General features: G+C 38.8%; 1 protein-coding gene across 1 annotated transcript in view; it reads left to right on the top strand.

Moving 5' to 3' along the window:
• The window catches only part of CLNK (cytokine dependent hematopoietic cell linker), a 54,109-nt gene that overhangs the window by 9,012 nt on the left and 27,861 nt on the right, over positions 1-17,236 (top strand). The window contains exons 6-12 of the mRNA XM_074992095.1: positions 4,872-4,969; positions 6,343-6,388; positions 10,079-10,141; positions 12,685-12,704; positions 13,208-13,227; positions 14,769-14,897; positions 16,466-16,493. Of these exons, the coding sequence (XP_074848196.1) occupies positions 4,872-4,969; positions 6,343-6,388; positions 10,079-10,141; positions 12,685-12,704; positions 13,208-13,227; positions 14,769-14,897; positions 16,466-16,493 (404 nt within the window). The remainder of the gene's footprint in view (positions 1-4,871; positions 4,970-6,342; positions 6,389-10,078; positions 10,142-12,684; positions 12,705-13,207; positions 13,228-14,768; positions 14,898-16,465; positions 16,494-17,236) is intronic.

Below are 17,236 nucleotides of genomic sequence, written 5' to 3'. Positions count from 1 at the left end.
TTGTGTTTAGCTCCCTGAAACACATAAAAAATTGTTGTGTGGCCCCCAATAAAAAAGGGTTGGACACCTCTGGGTTAGACCAAGTGCTCCACCAACTAAAAGACTTAGAAAAGAAAGAAAAATATGTAATCTCCAAGATAGTCAATTTGCATGTGCATCTTTCAGGAATGGGCATTTTGGTTTTGAATAAATTTCACAATGATTTGTCCATGGGAAAATTCTGTATTTTAATCAAGCCGGTGATTTGTTTTATAGAAAGTCATATTCAAGACTCATTTTATTTTAGCAGTTATTTGACATAAGCCACTTTCAAATTTGTTACAACGAAAGGTTTCCCCCATTACCAATACTAATCTGTTCTAATAATAAAATAACAAAATAGTCTTTTTAAACCCATCAAAACAAAGAAAGAAATACCTTAATACATATGCATATAAAATGCACCAAAAATAGCAAATAATGTAAGTACTTTTATTAAATTTAATTTAAAAAAATGAAAACCACAGCACAGCAAATAAGAGACGTTTGTTTCAAGTAAGGGCCTCAATTCTCACTGAAGCCAAACAAAGTTTTTCCATTGTTTTCAATGGGATTTTGATTGGACCCTAATCAAGTTACTCAGCTCATTTTTCCTTAGCTTCCTCAGCATATATGAACACAGTCTGGGGTGAACTTGCTGGGTTATGCTATGTTCTAAAAAATTATTTCCAAGCTTTATTTGAATTAGCAGCACTCAGATGCTTGATAAAAGCTTATTTTTCCTATTTTTCCCAACGCCTACCACTGGGGACATTTCTGTTAGGAACCCTGAGGTAAGCATCCTTTGGTGCTTATATAAAATCACCCTAGAGTGCAGTTACTGCCTGGAGAAAACTGCAAATTTTGACTAATGGATACAAAAAAAAACACATATTAAACAAATGGACAGCTATTTTTATTCATTTATGATGTATAGCTTTCACCTACCAGAAGCGAGTCTAAAAATGCATTTCAGAAAGAAACTTTTGTGTTCATGTCCCATTCTGCAATCTTTTATAGGAAAATAAAAATATGCACTGGAAGTTAATGATTCAGAAAATGTACTGACTCAGAAAAACATGCTTAAGCACATGGATGTTTTATCAAGGTATTGGCACATATTAAATAAGCGTTCATGGGTGTATTAGAATCAAATGTAGATTTTGCAAAGACATACTGTTATGCACTTTGAATAAATGAAAACAACCAAGAATAAAGGATGCAAGGGACTTTGTCAAGGGCCACGTCTACACAAACAGCTGTTCCCGGCAAAAAACACAAAGGGTGCGTCTACACTTGCATGCCTCTTTTGAAAGAGATATGCAAATGAAATGAATTGAAAATGCAAATGAGGTGTAAATTTGCATATTTGGCACCTAGTTTGCATATTCTAATTTTGAAAGAGCTTCTTTCGAACAAAGAAAGCCAGTGTAGACGCTGCTCTTTCGAAAGTAAACCCATCTTCGAAAGAATCCTTCTTCCTATTAAATAAATCATCTACACTGGCTTTCTTCTTTCGAAAGAAGCTCTTTCGAAATTAGAATATGCAAACGAGGTGTCAAATATACAAACTTATACCTCATTTGCATTTTTGATTTACCTCATTTGCATGTCTCTTTTGAAATGTGCTTTGTCGACAGTTTGTCAATAAAACCTGGCACACCCATCAGCAGCATTATACCTCTCCCCATTCAGGTATAAAGCTTCTCTTGATAGTGTTCTGATGACAAAACAGCTGTGTAGACACTCCATTGCCTTTTGTTGACATATAGGGCTGCCAGTTCACTGGGCAGCCCTGTTTGCAGAGCTTCTGGTCAACCATTCTGTCGAGAGAGGGCTGGGCAGTCTGGCTGCTCCCTGTCAACAAAGCAGATTGTTCTTTAGATTTGCTTTCATGTGTAGATGTGATCTGTCGACAGACTTACCAGGAAATTCCTTCCAACAGTAACTTCTGTTGACAGAGGCTTCCCGTGTAGATGTGGCCAAGAACAGCAGTTCAGGCAGAAAATTAGCAAAAAACCAACTGTCTGGTGGGGAGAGTGTTTATTATTGCTCTGTTGCAGATATTTTTAAGATAATAGGCCAAGCTCCAGAAGATAGAGTTTGCCCTCTTTTCCCCAAAGAGTTGGCCTACAAACTCCACAGACCTCACAGGATTCGCACGGGGGCTGGGTTATCCTGGAAACTTTTTTTCCCACAGTATTAGCTCTGGGCAAGAGAGGCAGCACATTCACTCCCTTGGTAGTGGAGCTGGGCTTGCAGGGACTCAGCTGGCCACTGCTACATAGCCCTAGGCACTCCCTATTTTCAGGGAGAATTCCCCAATGTGGAAGTTGCACAACAGGAAAGATATAGTCTGGGGATTTATCACCTTTCCCCAATAAGTGTTGGGGAGCGAAAGGGGATTTATGTGTATCCCCCACAATCCTGACCACACCCAACATGGATTATTCATTTCCTGCCCTTCTTTCCCTGCATAAATTCCATTCTATGGTGAGTCCTCTGCAGAGTCCAAGAAAGTGGAGTATAGTGCCACAGAGGTAGCTGATTACCAACAAGAGACCCATGGCTGAAGGGGTCACCTCGGCTGGGTCTCCACGGCACAGCTTTCCCAGAAGGTCCATGCTAATGAGCAGCCTCAAAATTGCAAATGGCTGTTCATTAGCATGGCCCTGAAACTCATTAGCATAACCATGCAAGAGGCAGAGCTATAGGCAGAGGTGGGTGCCAGCAGTAAAGAGGTGGATGTGCCTGAAAAAAAATCAGGTATAAGGGGCTGGTGACAAAGGGTCTTTTTGCTGGCAGGGATACATCCACATGGCCTCTTTATGGCTGGCAGCTGCCCCTGCCAAGACCAAGCTCTCGTGCAGGTATACTAATGAGCTGCAGGCTCATGCTAATGAGAAGCCCCGAAATTGCAAATGGCTGCTCAGTAGCATGAACCTGCCAGGAAAGCTGTGCCATGTAGACACAGCCTTCATGTGTCAACATCATGGGAGCAAAGGGCTGGATTTAATCTAATGAGTAAGATAAGCAGAGAAATCATGGATTTGCACATTATTTAATGTTTCTGAACCAGCATTTTTGGATCCTTCCATGTCCTCAGTGGATGTTTCAAATGACTGTTCCACTGAACTCAGTGAAATGCCTTAGACATAGCTTAGGCATTTGGCATCTTTAAAGGGGCTGACAAATATACCTAGGACACTCAGCCACCATGAAATAGTTAACAAACTCACACTATTCCACACCTGTAGGTGGTACCTTACCAATGATGTTTTGGAATGATAAGGTGGTAGTGCAATATAAATGGATATGTGACTTGACTAACTTTGACCTGAACTTATTCCACCTATCAAAGTATGTTAACATTACATTACATTACTTATGTAATGGTTGATTTTCAAAAAGGGCTCCAGAAACAACCCCAACGATTAAAAGCTGGTGGACTTAAGTACCAGCAAAATTGGTAGAAATTATAGTAAAGAACAGAGTTGACAGACAAATAGATAAATATGATTTATAAGATAAGAGTCCTCATGGTTGTTATGAAGAGAAATCATGCTTCAGCATTCTATTAAGAACAACACACATTGTGGAAATGGCAGAAGTGTTTGCTGACTTTTTTGTTTCAATTTTCACCAAAAATTTAGCAGAAATTGGACATCTAACTAAATGAATGCTAGTGAAAATGAGGCAGGATTAGAAGCTACAATAGGGAAAAAACAAGTTAAAAATTCTTTAAAGAACTTAGGTGTTTCCAAGTCATCAGTGCTTGATTAAATACCTTCTAGAATACTTCAGGAGCTGACTAAGGAGATATATGAAGCATTAGCTATTATCTTCAAAAAAGTCATGGAAGACCAACAGGATCCAGAGAATTAGAAAAGAGCAACTATCTTGCCAATAAAAGGAGAATAAGGATGACATGGGGAATTACAGATCAATAAGCCTAATTTCAGTATGTGGAAAGATAATGGAGCAAATAATTAAGCAATAAATTTCCACATACCTAAAAGATAATAAAATAATAAGTAAGAGTCAGCATGGATTTGTCAGGAACAAATGCATCAAACCAACCTAATAGCTTTCACTGAAAGAGTAACAAGCCTTATGGATGGGGAAAAGCAGTCAATGATGTGTATTTTTACTTTAGTAAGATTCTTGATGCTGTCTTTCACAAACAAATGAGAAGAAAAATACAACCTACGTGAAGTTACCATACGTAGGGCAAGAAAGGGTCGGAGAGACATAACTGGTTGGAAAACTGTTCCCAGAACGTAGTTATCTGTGGTTCACAATCAAGTTGAAAGAGCATATCCTGCAGGGATGAGTTCTGGGTCCAGTTCTAGTCAACAACTTGATCAACAGTTTAGATTATAGCAGACAGAGTACACTTACAAAGTTTCTGGATGATACCAAGTTGGGAAGGGTTGCAAGTACTTTGGAGGACAGGATTACAATTTAAAATGGTCTGGACTAATTGAAGAAATGGTCTGCAATAAATAGGATGAAATTCAATAACGACAACAGCAAAATAATCCATTTAAGAAGGAACAATCAACTGCACACATACAAAATGGAAAATAATATGTTCATGGAGAATAGATCTAAGAAATGCCGTAGCCAAGTAAGTTAGAGACACAAGCCTATCCTTGGGACAACCCTAACTCTCAGACTTTGAGAAGCCAAGAATGGAAGACATGTAGATCATTCCATAAATGTCCTGTTTTGTATATTCGCACTGATGGTCTTGTGTGGGCCACTGTCAGATACTGGTTACTGGACAAAATGGACCATGGGTTGTTTCAGTATAGTAGCTCTGATGTACTTTATTTTGTCCTTTGTCACAGATAAATGGTATTTAGGAGATTCAGCCTCTACTCAGCTTTCCAGAAACATGAATATCACCATCCAGCACATGTCCTCTGACTTCCCTCCAGACTTAGGAGTAAGTAAAGATCATACACAAATATATTTCCTCTTTTTCTTGTTTCACTTAATGCTATGAAACACCATGGGAGTTACATAGCTAAATCCTTGGGCACTTTTTTGAATCAGTGGCCGTGTCTACACTAGCCAAAAACTTCGAAATGGGCATGCAAATGGCCATTTCGAAGTTTACTAATGAAGCGCTGAAATACATATTCAGTGCCTCATTAGCACGCGGGCGGCCGTGGCACTTCGAAATTGACATGGCTCGCCGCCGTGTGGCTTGTCCACACGGGGCTCCTTTTTGAAAGGACCCCGGCTACTTTGAAGTCCCCTTATTCCTATCTGCTTATAGGAATAAGTGGACTTCGAAGTAGACGGGGTCCTGTCGAAAAGGAGCCCCGTCTGGATGAGCCGTGCGGCAGCAAGCTGCATGAATTTCGAAGTGCCATGTCCGCCCCCATGCTAATGAGGCGCTGACTATGTATTTCAGCACTTCATTAGTCAACTTCGAAATGGCCATTTGCATGGCCGTTTCGAAGTTTTTGGCTAGTGTAGACGTAGCCAGTATGTTTCAGTATTAAGACCCATATTTTAGTCTGAGCTTTTCATTCATTTTATCAGATGTAATATTGTTCTCATTGGCTATGATTACACTAGCAAGTTTTGCTGGCAAAACCCCGGTTTTGTTGACAAAACTTGTGAAGCGTGCACACACAAAATGCCTTTTGTCAACAGTATCTCGACAAAACTCAGCACTTTTGCCGGCAGCATTTTGCCTCAAATAACTCTGCTGTTGACAGATTCCATTAGCAAAAAAGCTGTGTGAACACTCTGGGGGGGCTTTGTCTCAACAGACAGGGCATCCACAACAAAGGGCAACCCTGTCTGCTGTGCTTCAGAGTGCCTGTTTTGTCGAGAGAGCAATCAGGCAGTCCAGATGCTCTATCAACAGAGCATAGCACTTTTCCAATTGGCTTTTGTGTGTGGCTGCACTCTGTCGACAGAAGTTTTGTCGGGAAATCTCTTCCGAAAGTGACTTCTCTCAACAGAGTGCTGTAGTGTAACCGCAGCCATTGTTTCTGTTATTTGTGCTGAGTAGAGTTGTGTCAGCCATACTAGGAGAGATTTCTAGAGCTTAACAATTATGGAATAGATTAATGCCTAGTTGGCAGTTTTCAATTGTTAACTATTTTATGGTTTGACAATTCCAAGTTTGTGTATAGTATTGGTGAAGGAAATACATATGGAGAAATCCATTAACTGGCAAGTATTCTTGTTGTGTCAAGAACAGCAGACTTTAATTTGCTGTACTTCCAATATATATCACAGCTAAACATTTTACATTTTATATATACATTTTGTGCATTCTACCCATTTTATATTTTACAGGCATGCAGATCTGTTTCAAAGGACAGCAGAGTCCCTGTTGTTGAAGGTACAATATAAAGCTTGTTTTGCATTTAGATTATGAAGATATCATTCTTATTCATTGGATATATGGGGAAGAATAATATAAATCAAGGAAGAAAGTATAAAAGGTCTATATTTTTTCAAAATATCAAGTTACTTTCACAATTCACCATATTACAAAAGAGAATCCATCTTCAACTCAGTAATGCTGAAATACTCAATTTCAAAAGGGGATATGTTGTGCCATTTATCTTTACATTCCTCAGGGACAGGCCACTCTGTGTAAAAATCAGGTTTATTTCTCCTTCTCTCTTCAATCTTAAGAAAGAAATATATAATATAAAAGAGAAGTGGCAGGTCTGCTACATTCAGCTGTTGAACAATTACAGAGTGCACTGGAGTCACTCTCGATATCAGCTGGAGGAAACAGGATCAGAATCTGTTTTTTGTGTGGCTACCTAGCCAACAACATGCATTCCACTACATATGCTTGTCAACATCTTTCAAGTGTTCAGTTACCAGAAGTGGCTGCTATTTAAGACTCAGGCTATGTCTACACTAACACCCTGCTTTTGAAAGAGGGATGCTAATGGGACACTTTGGGATATGCTAATGAGGTGCTGCAATGAATATGCAGCATCTCATTATCATAACGGCAGCTGCAGCACTTCGAAAGTGCTGTTTTTGATTGCGTGTGGCTCTTCTACACAGGGTCCTTTTCAAAAGGACTCCACACATTTTGAAATCCCCTTATTCCTATTTGGTTATAGGAATAAATCAGTGCTTCATTTGATTATAGGAATAAGGGGATTTCGAAGTGTAGATAAGCCATGTAGATAAGCCATGTGTGATCAAAAGCAGCACTTTCGAAGTGCTGTGGCTGCCATTATGCTAATGAGGTGCTGCATATTCATGGACGCAACTCATTAGCATATCCCAAAGTGTCTCATTAGCATCCCCCTCTTGAAAGGGAGGTGCTAGTATACACATAGACTCAGTGTTTGCCAGTATTTACCACACACTATTGCCAAAGGATGTGACAGCGTCCCTCCAGTTTAAAATGTAATAGAAATGCTAACAATGTAGCAACCCTTGGCAAATACTGACTTCCATGGCTTCCAGTTTATTGCTAGCCCTCTCTGTATTTTATTGCAAAATCGTTTAATTTTGAGACACTTGTAAATGCACACTCCAATGATTTCTTCCCTGTAGGTGAATTGTATATTATGATCAGACGCGCGTCATTTTGTATAAATGTAGGGAAATGGTCAACTCTTGCAGCTATTAATTTGCAATTTTACTCTGTCACTATATTAAAGTTCTATTTAAATTTTTTTAAAATAAAAATGTTTCTAAATAAAGTTATTGTCACCCCATTGAGACTAAAGGTATGTCTACAAAGCAAAGTTATTTCAAAATAACAACTCTCCTAACCTATCCTAGGACACACCTACACAGCATTCCCCTTTTGGAGAAAGAATACAAATGAGGGAGAATGAAAATACAAATCTGATTCACAAATCTTGTGCTTCATTTGCATAATCTTGCATGATCACATTTCCAGAAGAGACTTTTCTGAAAGCAAAAACAACTGTGTAGACAGAGTTTCTTTGGGGAAAAAAACGTTTTCAAAGAACGCTTCTTCCTTATGGGTGCGTCTACACTTGCATTCCTCTTTCGAAAGAGGTATGCAAATGAGGTAAGTCGAAAATGCAAATGAGGTATAAATTTGCAAATTTGGCACCTCATTTGCATAGTCTAATTTCGAAAGAGCCTCTTTTGATAGAAGAAAGCCAGTGTAGACGCTGCTCTTTCAAAAGGAAACCCCATCTTCAAAAGGATCCTTCTTCCCATTAAATAAACCCTTCTTTATTTAATGGGAAGAAGGATCCTTTTGAAGATGGAGTTTACTTTAGAAAGAGCAGCATCTACATTGGCTTTCTTCTTTCGAAAGAAGCTCTTTCAAAACGACTATGGAAATGAGGTGTCAAATATGCAAATGTATAGCTCATTTGCATATTTAATTCGCCTCATTTGCATGCCTCTTTCAAAAGAAGAATGCAAGTGTAGATGCACCCTATGGCCGTTTCTACACAGGCCTCTTTCTTTGAAAGTGGCATGGTAATACACGGCCTGAAATATGCTAATGAGGTGTGGATGCAAATTCCCCATGCCTCATTAGCATACGGTCACGTGATTTGGAGTCCAGAAGACCGTTCTGCTGCACTCCAAAACGCCGTTTAGAAGTGCGGCCCCAGGGGAGCTTCCAGAAGGAAGTCCTTCTTCCGGAGCCTCCTTCTTCCCAAAAATTTTCGGGAAGAAGGGGCGTCCAGAAGAAGGACTTCCTTCCGGAAGCTCCCTGGGGCTCGCTTCTAAACAGCATTTTGGAGTCCGGAAGAACGGTCTTCCGGACTCCAAATCACGTGACCATATGCTAATGAGGCACGGGGAATTTGCATCCACGCCTTATTAGCATATTTTGGGCCGTGTATTACCATGCCACTTTTGGAGAAAGTGGCCTGTGTAGAAACAGCCTATTTGTTTAGGGAGAATTGTTCTTTCGAATTTTTTTTTTCTGAAGGAACCCCATCTACACAGTTGCTTTTGCTTTCGGAAAAGTCTCTTCCAGAAATTCAATCACATAAGATTATGCAAATGAAGCATGAGATTTGTAAATCAGTGCTTCATTTGCATATTTGATCTCCCTCATTTGCAATCCTCCTCCAAAAGGGGAATGCTGTGTAGATGTGGCCCTATTGTCTAAACAACACAACCACTATTTTCAAATAATTTCACAATAGCAGTGGTTTACTTTGAAATTGGTAAACCTTGTTCTAAGAGGAATAGCACCTATTTCAAACAGCTGTTTTGAAATAAGTGCAGTTAAGACAGGGAATAGAACCTGTTTCAAAATAAGCCATAACGCATCCAATAGCTCTATCTCAAAATAGTGTGTTAGTGGGTAGCTAAGTGCTATTTCAAAATGAGTTTTTAGCTGCATCTACACTAGAGCTCCCTCTCAGAAGGGGCATATAAATGCAGCCAATCAAAAATGCAAATATGACACTAATTTGCATATTCGACACCTATTTTGCATAATGGCAGCCACCCGCTGTTCCAGAATGGCTGCTTTCAAAATGTAAAATAGATGGGTAGCTGGGGTTCCTTCAAAAGGAAATTTTCAGGAAGACGGGTGCTTTAGAAAGCAGCACGTACTTTCAAAGGAACCCCATCTACAAAGCCATTCTGCATTTTGAAAGAAGTTCTTCCGGAATGGCGAGTGACTTCCATTATGCAAATGAGGCACTGAGTATGCAAATTAGCATATCATTTGCATTTTCAATCACCTGCATTTACACTCCCTTTCTGAAAGGGAGGGTTAGTGTAGGTGCACCCATTGTGTGTACCTGTATTATTTCGAAATAAGCTATTTCTGAATAGCTCTTTGGTTTCAAAATAAGGCTGCTGTGTAGACATACCCTCAGTCAGCTCTTGAAGGATTAACTGATCTCTTTCTGGCTAAATATTCTTTTATTTCTTTAAAAAGTACAAATCTGTTAACAATGTTACTGCTGCAATATACTCTTTCAGAACTAAAAATAAAGTCAAACTTGATCATTTTTTATATTTAATGTAAAGACTGAATTTCAGATAGTATATATCAGCAGCAGAGAATTCATCAATGCTGAAACAAAATGTATTTTCTCCCTTTTAGGTCCTGCTGTAAAACAAAGCATAAAGCCAAAAGATGCTTCCACTGAAATCACGGGTAAGCATGGTGTGATAAACAATGTTTGCAAAAGAGAACAGAAAGTTTACCCTTTAAGAGCAAATACTGATATAGTTCAAGTGAAAATCAAATGAATGCAATGATAGAAAACTTGTTCACTGTCCTGATCCAAAACTCATTGAAGCTGATAGACTCCTACTGACTTCTGTCAACCTTGGAACAGATTCTCCTCCATTGTTCCATGTAAGCTGTGCGTGAGTATGGACAGTCAATGAGATTCAAATGCCACCAAGCTGATTAGCAGAGTGTCTACTCATAGGTTTTTTTTGTTTCTACTGGTGGTGCACATCTGCACATGCCTTGTGAAAATAAAAATTTATTCCATACATGGATGGAAAAGGTTAGAGAAAACATTGCTCCCCACCATCCCTTATCACAATGATTTAGGACTTAATTCCTCAAAGTACTTAAATACAGGTCTGCCTTTAAGTATGTGCAGGTTATTGTAGCTGTGTTGGTCTTGGAATATGAGAAACAAAGTAATGAGGTTATATCCTTTATTGGACAATCTTTTGGTGGTGAAAGATACAAACTTTTAAAGTACACCATGCAGTCAAGTGAGAAACATGCAATGAAAATGTCACAGAATGATTTCATTCACTATAGAGCCCTCATCCCTCAACCCCAATTTGGGAATCAAAGAAGACTGAAAAATTCTATGGCTTCGTTAGATATCTATGGCCCTAGGGAGCGCATTCTTGATAGTTCTGTCACAAGGCCTTTGACACACACTGGCAAACATGCAAGGGCAATACCATTGAGTGATTTCGTATGTTAATGTGCCTTCATCCTTCATCTCTGACTTGGGGATCAAAAGAAATCTATAAGCTCTACAAGATATATTGAAAACAAACTGAAAGAGGTGAGTTTTGATTTTTTTAATATATTTGCAACATTTTATTGTTGTGATATGTCTTCACCATATGTTCTCACCAAAAGTTATTGCCTGTTTTCATTTATTATTGTTGAAGATTGTGGCAGAATGACCTCCACCTTGCCCTCTTGTGGCCCACTGCAGTCCAGCACAGCAGAAGTTCTACCTCTGTTTCCTGGAAATCACGGGGAATTCTGTTTCCCTGAATTCACATTCTTCCTTTATTTTAAGGGTCAGTCAAGATGCCCACATTCTCCACCACTAGAGATACCCCTTATGGCAAGACCTCAGGTTGCAGCTACTCTGCCACTCTCACATCCTTGGGATTTTTGTGGTCTAGTGTGATGACTAGCCCTTCTGCCAGATCACACTGAAGTCTAACCCCTGCTGGTATACAGGGTCCAAAACAAATTCAAAAGAACAAACCCTTCCACCCTTCCTGGGCTCAATCCTTAGCAAAATATTCACTCTCTTTTGCAGGGTCAGCAAAAAGTTTCTCAATATTCAAGTTCCTCTTCATGCTATTAAACCAGTGGCCCACAAGATGGCATATGGGATTCAGCTGCATAAACCTGACAACATTATTTTGTCAAGTTCATTATCAAACTGTTAAACATTTCACCAATAATTACTTCAGTTCAGAATAACTTGCTATGGTTCACTTGTGCTTGAAGGATAAATTAATATCTATTATGTTTCACTTTTGTTTAGTTATTTTGGTTCTTGGAACTTTAGGGAGAAATGTGAGATATTTATTTAAAAAAGCAAATAAATAACAATAGCAAGAGTAAAATACACTGATGTAAATGACTGCAGACACTTGATTAAAGAATGAAGGAAATGTAATCAGTCATGTTACTGGCAAAAATAATGAAAGCAGGATTTGACTACATAGCCTTATGTACAGAAGCCAAAAATTATGGTCACTAGGATAACAGAGTGTTATGGAAATGTCAGCATTAATATGTAAATTAGCAAAACAAAATGAACGCCAGGCAACTTGATGACTATAAGAAAAATATAATTAATACTAATGCCAAATATTTTATGTTTTATGTAACAGCTGTGTACAGGTTGAACCTCTCTAGTCCGGCACCCTCAGGACCTGACCAGTGCTGAATGAGAGAATATTGTTAGCACATTACCAATATTTCCACTGTTTACTGGGCTCATAGAAGACATTTAGGGGAAAATTACAACTAAATAACAGCACAGAACATTGAGAGCCAGAACTTGTGGCTGCAAACAACTTTATGGGACCATGGGAAACTTGGCCACACCCAGGATAAGTGGCTGTCGAGCTAACTAAAATCATGCCCGTTTATGAATGTTGCTAGACAAGAGAGTTCTAGATTAGAGAGATTCAACCTGCACTTAGTCCCACTGTTACAATATTGTAGCGTGCTGCTGATGCAGGTCAGCAACAAATTATTAAGCTCCTGAAGCAAGAGTGGGAACTGCGCTTCAGAGGGATGGTTCTTAAATGCCTCCAAGGGATATTCCTAAACTATGCATTTTACAGCGTCAGAGTTCTGCCTAAAGACCCAGTCTAGCCTCTGTCTCTTGCTAATAGCTTTGAACAAGCTACAGGCTTGCTTCTTAAGCAAATGAACAGCACTCTATTAACATTTATTTTAATCATCTCTCTATTTAGGAGAAAAAGTAATTGAATCTCAGGTAAGGATAATTTAAAAACAATTTTATTGCAAGTCATTTCTTTTCTTTTGGAAAAAGCACTAACAATAATTGGTGCTTGAAAATTAGTCTCCATTTTTGCAGGCATTACTTTGTGCACCCCAATTAATTTTACCCACAAATGTTGCCTTTTAGATTTCTGCACCTGTTAGTTTGATTGCTCTAAATCAAGATCCTATTGCACCTGCGAATCATGCCTGCAGTCTTTGAGTCATGTGCTTGAACTATATCTGCCATCAAAACGTTAGCTCTTGCAAGTAACAGCAGGGTCACATATCTGCACTCCCCAAAACTAGAAACTGGGTTTGAAGATTTCTAAAAAGTTAAACCCTTTGTAATGTCCAGATATTGTCTGTGTATTATGCAGAAATAAAGAAAGAATTGAATGTGAAGTTTGGTGATTGTGAAATTCCCACATTCTTCAGTTGCCTGTCTTCTCTTGCAATGGAAAAATAAATCATATCTTTATATTTCATCTCTTTCAGTACCCTTTACCCCCTCCAAGGTAAGTGTGCTATGGTACAACATGAATCTATTTCCTAATTAGCTTGCTTGCAGTTGGTTAAGTAGAGGCATAAGAAAACCAGTGTATAAGCCCAATCCTATTAGTCATGTCAATAAGATATGTGCAAGTGAATGTATAGATCGTTGTTTAATTAGTACTATTGGAAGATTCCTCCATTCTAAAACTAAGGTTATGTCTACTTTGTAAGATTTTTCAGAAATAATTTATTTTGACGTTCTAATGCCAAAATAAGATATTTCTGAAAAGAGCATTCATGTTGCAAGAGGATTTCAAAACCGAGCATTCACGCTAGACAGCCCAACTTCAAAATAACAGCAGTGATGAGATGCCTCCCTGGAAACCAATTAAGTTGTAATTACCTCTGTTCCGTGCACACAGAGTCAATTTCAATATTGAAAGATGGGGATCAGCGAAAGTCATTCATTTTGGTGGAGTTACTATTTTGAGTTAAATGCTCTTTTATTGCAGAATAACAAGCTTTGCAGTGTGGATGCAATGGATTTTTTTTTCCAGAAAAAAAAGGGTTCACACACCCACACACACACCAACCAATATAGATAAACCCCAGCTGGGGTGCAAGGCAGAACAAAGTGTTAACCTCAAAAGCTCTGTACCTAGGGCCCAGTCCTACATCACTGAAGTCAATGAAGGGATGTTTGCCATTGACTTGAGAGTGAGCAAGATAAGGCCCCAACTCAGGAAACCTGGGATCTGATCCAGCTCCCACTGAAGTCAATGGAGAGATTCCTGTTGACTTCCGTAACTGCTGGATGAAGCCCCTGGGTTCTGTCCAGTATGACAATATCAGACTTTAGTGCCAGTTAACATTTTCCTTACATTTGCTTTACTCACTGCAGACTTAAATCCAGCTGCCGTGCACATTCAATGGGAATTTTGTCATCTGCTTTCAAGAGAAATGGATTGGGCTCTACTCTGCTATTATAAAGCATTCTTTTTCTTGTTACACAAAAACAATTTTCCCTTGTTGAGGCTTTTATTTTCATCTAAGATTAACAGTTGTCACAGATAAAATATATTTTTGAAAGGACTACCACACTAATTTTACCATACACACAGCAAATGCCATTAAAATTGTAAATAGGTTTGCAAACAGCTACTGTTGCTGCAGTATTTATAATATTTCCTAAATTAAATACTGGGAATACAACAAATACTACAGTAAATGTATATATTTACACACAACTTTGTAGAAAGGTAAGGATTTCAGTATTCAACACTGTTTAAAGATTAGTATATTTATTATTATTTCTTCTGTGCTAGTGGTGCGGACCCTTCATCATGGATTGGGACCTCACTATGCAAGGTCCTGTACTGTATCATGGTTGTATTGCACCTACAGGTCCTACTAAGTCAAGATCCCTACTGAGCTAAGCACTGCTCAAATACATAAGAAGAGACGTAATAAAATCCCAGTGCTTTATACATGCAACCTAAAATTACAAGACTGTTTTTGTCCTCTTTATCCCCTAATATTTTTTATGTTCTATTTTTTACTTTAGGCCTCTTAAGACTCTTCCAAAGAAGTATCAGCCACTTCCCCCAGAACCAGTAATAAGCAGTCATCTGTCTCACACAAGGAATATATTTAGTCAGGCTCACACCTTTCCATTGTCAGTGAAGAACTGCAGGTAATGGGTACCAACCATGTTTGTTTCATCTTCTGCTCACTTGCCATTATGTCAGATACACAACCCCAATGGAAGAAAGCTCTGAAAGTTTGTGATGGACCAAAATATGAAACTTGACCGCCTGACTACAGTACAGAAAATGTCACTTCTTTAACAGCCATGAAACTCTCTCCCAAATCAGAACACCTTTTCTTTAGCTTAATCCAACACCAATGCTAAACTGCCAAAAGCAAAGTAAAAATGGTGCCAATTAGAAAAAACGGGTGGAATTTTCAAGAAAATTTTGTCCCACTGTGTTCATTTAAAGTTTGAAAATTTCCAAACACTCTAAATAAAAATAATTGAAATTATTTAATACAGATGTGTGACGTAATGGCACGCAAACACTTCCAAGTTACTTTAGTGTTTTTGTAAAATTTACTTTTATAAAATCCATATGTAATCAAAAACAGAATGAATAATTCTGCGGTGTCAAATGGGAAGGAAATCAATCCAGTTTTTGCACCTCATCCAACTATGACACTATTTTTATTTATTTCAAATAAGAAGTCTTGTAGACACACTCCTCCTCCCAACTATACGTAACAGGTCAATGCTTTGGCTTGTACCATCATCCGCTGAAGACAAAATGAACTATGCCAGTTTGCATCAGCTGAAGTTGGACCACAAAGGCTGAACTTTAAGCTCATGAATAAATCTCTTCCTGTTCAGCAATGACCTCCCATAGGACACTGACTTTAATAAAATTTAAGCAGTAGTGTTTTTGTAAAAAAGGAGAGATGGTTTGACTCCTCACCACTCTTCCACCACCCAGTTCCCACCAGGTTCCTGATGGGGGCTCCAGCTCCCAGACCCACACTGCTGCAGGGTTTGACTGCTCTGGCTCCCAGTCTCATGCTCTGGGGTGCCCAGCCGGGCTCCAACTTCTGCCCCGCACTCCTACAGGGCTGACAGGGGCTCCAGCTCCCAGCCCAGCTCTGCCATGAGGCTCAGAGGCTCTGGCTCCCAGCCCAGCTCTGCCACAGAGCTCAAACATTCTGGCTCCCAGCCCATTCTGCAGAATTGTGATGGTATGCCATACCAGCATGTACCCTCACAAAAAAACACTGGATTGCTTTGCTGAACTGGGGCCTCAATGATTATTGTGTACTTCTCTATACCCGTTTCTGTGTTCAGCTTGCCTTCTATATCTATCCTCCTATGCTATTCCCTCCATCCAGCTTAAAGATTTCATGGTTTAAAATATTTTTATTCTTTATAGAATGTATCATTGAACTAAAAGTTAGTGATTTTTTCATGTGATGGAAAAACTGTTGAGAAGAAATCTCGTCCCCTACCACATGCGTATACACATTCCCAAAATTTATGCTAGAGTTTTATGGAAAAACGTAACATTTTTCCCCAATAAATTTATGTGGATAATAGCATCTGAACTTATACAGAGGTAATAAAATCCTTACTATACTATGAGCTATTAATTAAGCATTGATAATGTCAAAGTCTTCAGATACTCAGAATGTTTATTCTACAATAATGAAATGTTTTGCTTCTGTGTATTTCTTTTTTAGACACCTATCTGTTAAGGAGTTAAATGAAGTAAGTAGTTCCCTTTGTATACATTATGAACACGGAAAGTAAATAAAGACAAAGTTCATGTCTACATAAGAGTCTTTTCCTGGCAAAATTGTGCTTTTGTCTGGAAAATCTGTGCAGCATCTACATGCAAAATGTGCTTTGTTGACAGATTGTTGACAATACTTGGTACATCTGCCAGCAGCATTATACCTCACTTTGTTCAAGTATAATGCCTCTCTCGACAGCATTCTGTCAACAAAACAGCCATGTAGACACACTGAGGCTCTTTTGTCAACAGACAGGGCTTCGGTTCAATGGGACAGCCCCATTTGCAGAGCTTCCAGTCAGCCGTTCTGAATAGTAACAGAGAGGTAGCAATGTTAATCTGTATTCTAACAAAACCAAACAGCAGTCATGTAGCACTTTAAAGACTAACAGAATTATTTATTAGGTGATGAGCATTCATGGGACAGACCCACTTCTTCAGATCTATAGAATTTATAGTCCAGACCCAGTCATATAGCACTGAGGTCCAAAAAAATTGCAATAAAAACTGACAAATCAAACACATGAACTGAAGGAGCAGGGTGAAGGATGGGGAATGTTAAGTGCCTTGCCTGAGATAATTACAAACATCAAAAGGAAGCAGTCCTTGTCAATACGTGAAATTATTTCTGTCTTTGTTCATACAAAGTGTTAATGTGTTGAATTTGAATATGAACCCCAGTTCACAAATCTCCCTATGTAATCTGTTTTTAAAGTCT

This window comes from Carettochelys insculpta, chromosome 4 (assembly GCF_033958435.1).
Source record: "Carettochelys insculpta isolate YL-2023 chromosome 4, ASM3395843v1, whole genome shotgun sequence".
In the NCBI taxonomy this organism is placed as follows: Eukaryota; Metazoa; Chordata; order Testudines; family Carettochelyidae; genus Carettochelys; species Carettochelys insculpta.
The sequence above is the reverse complement of the archived record's forward strand: the minus strand, read 5'-3'. Positions and strand labels throughout refer to the sequence as shown.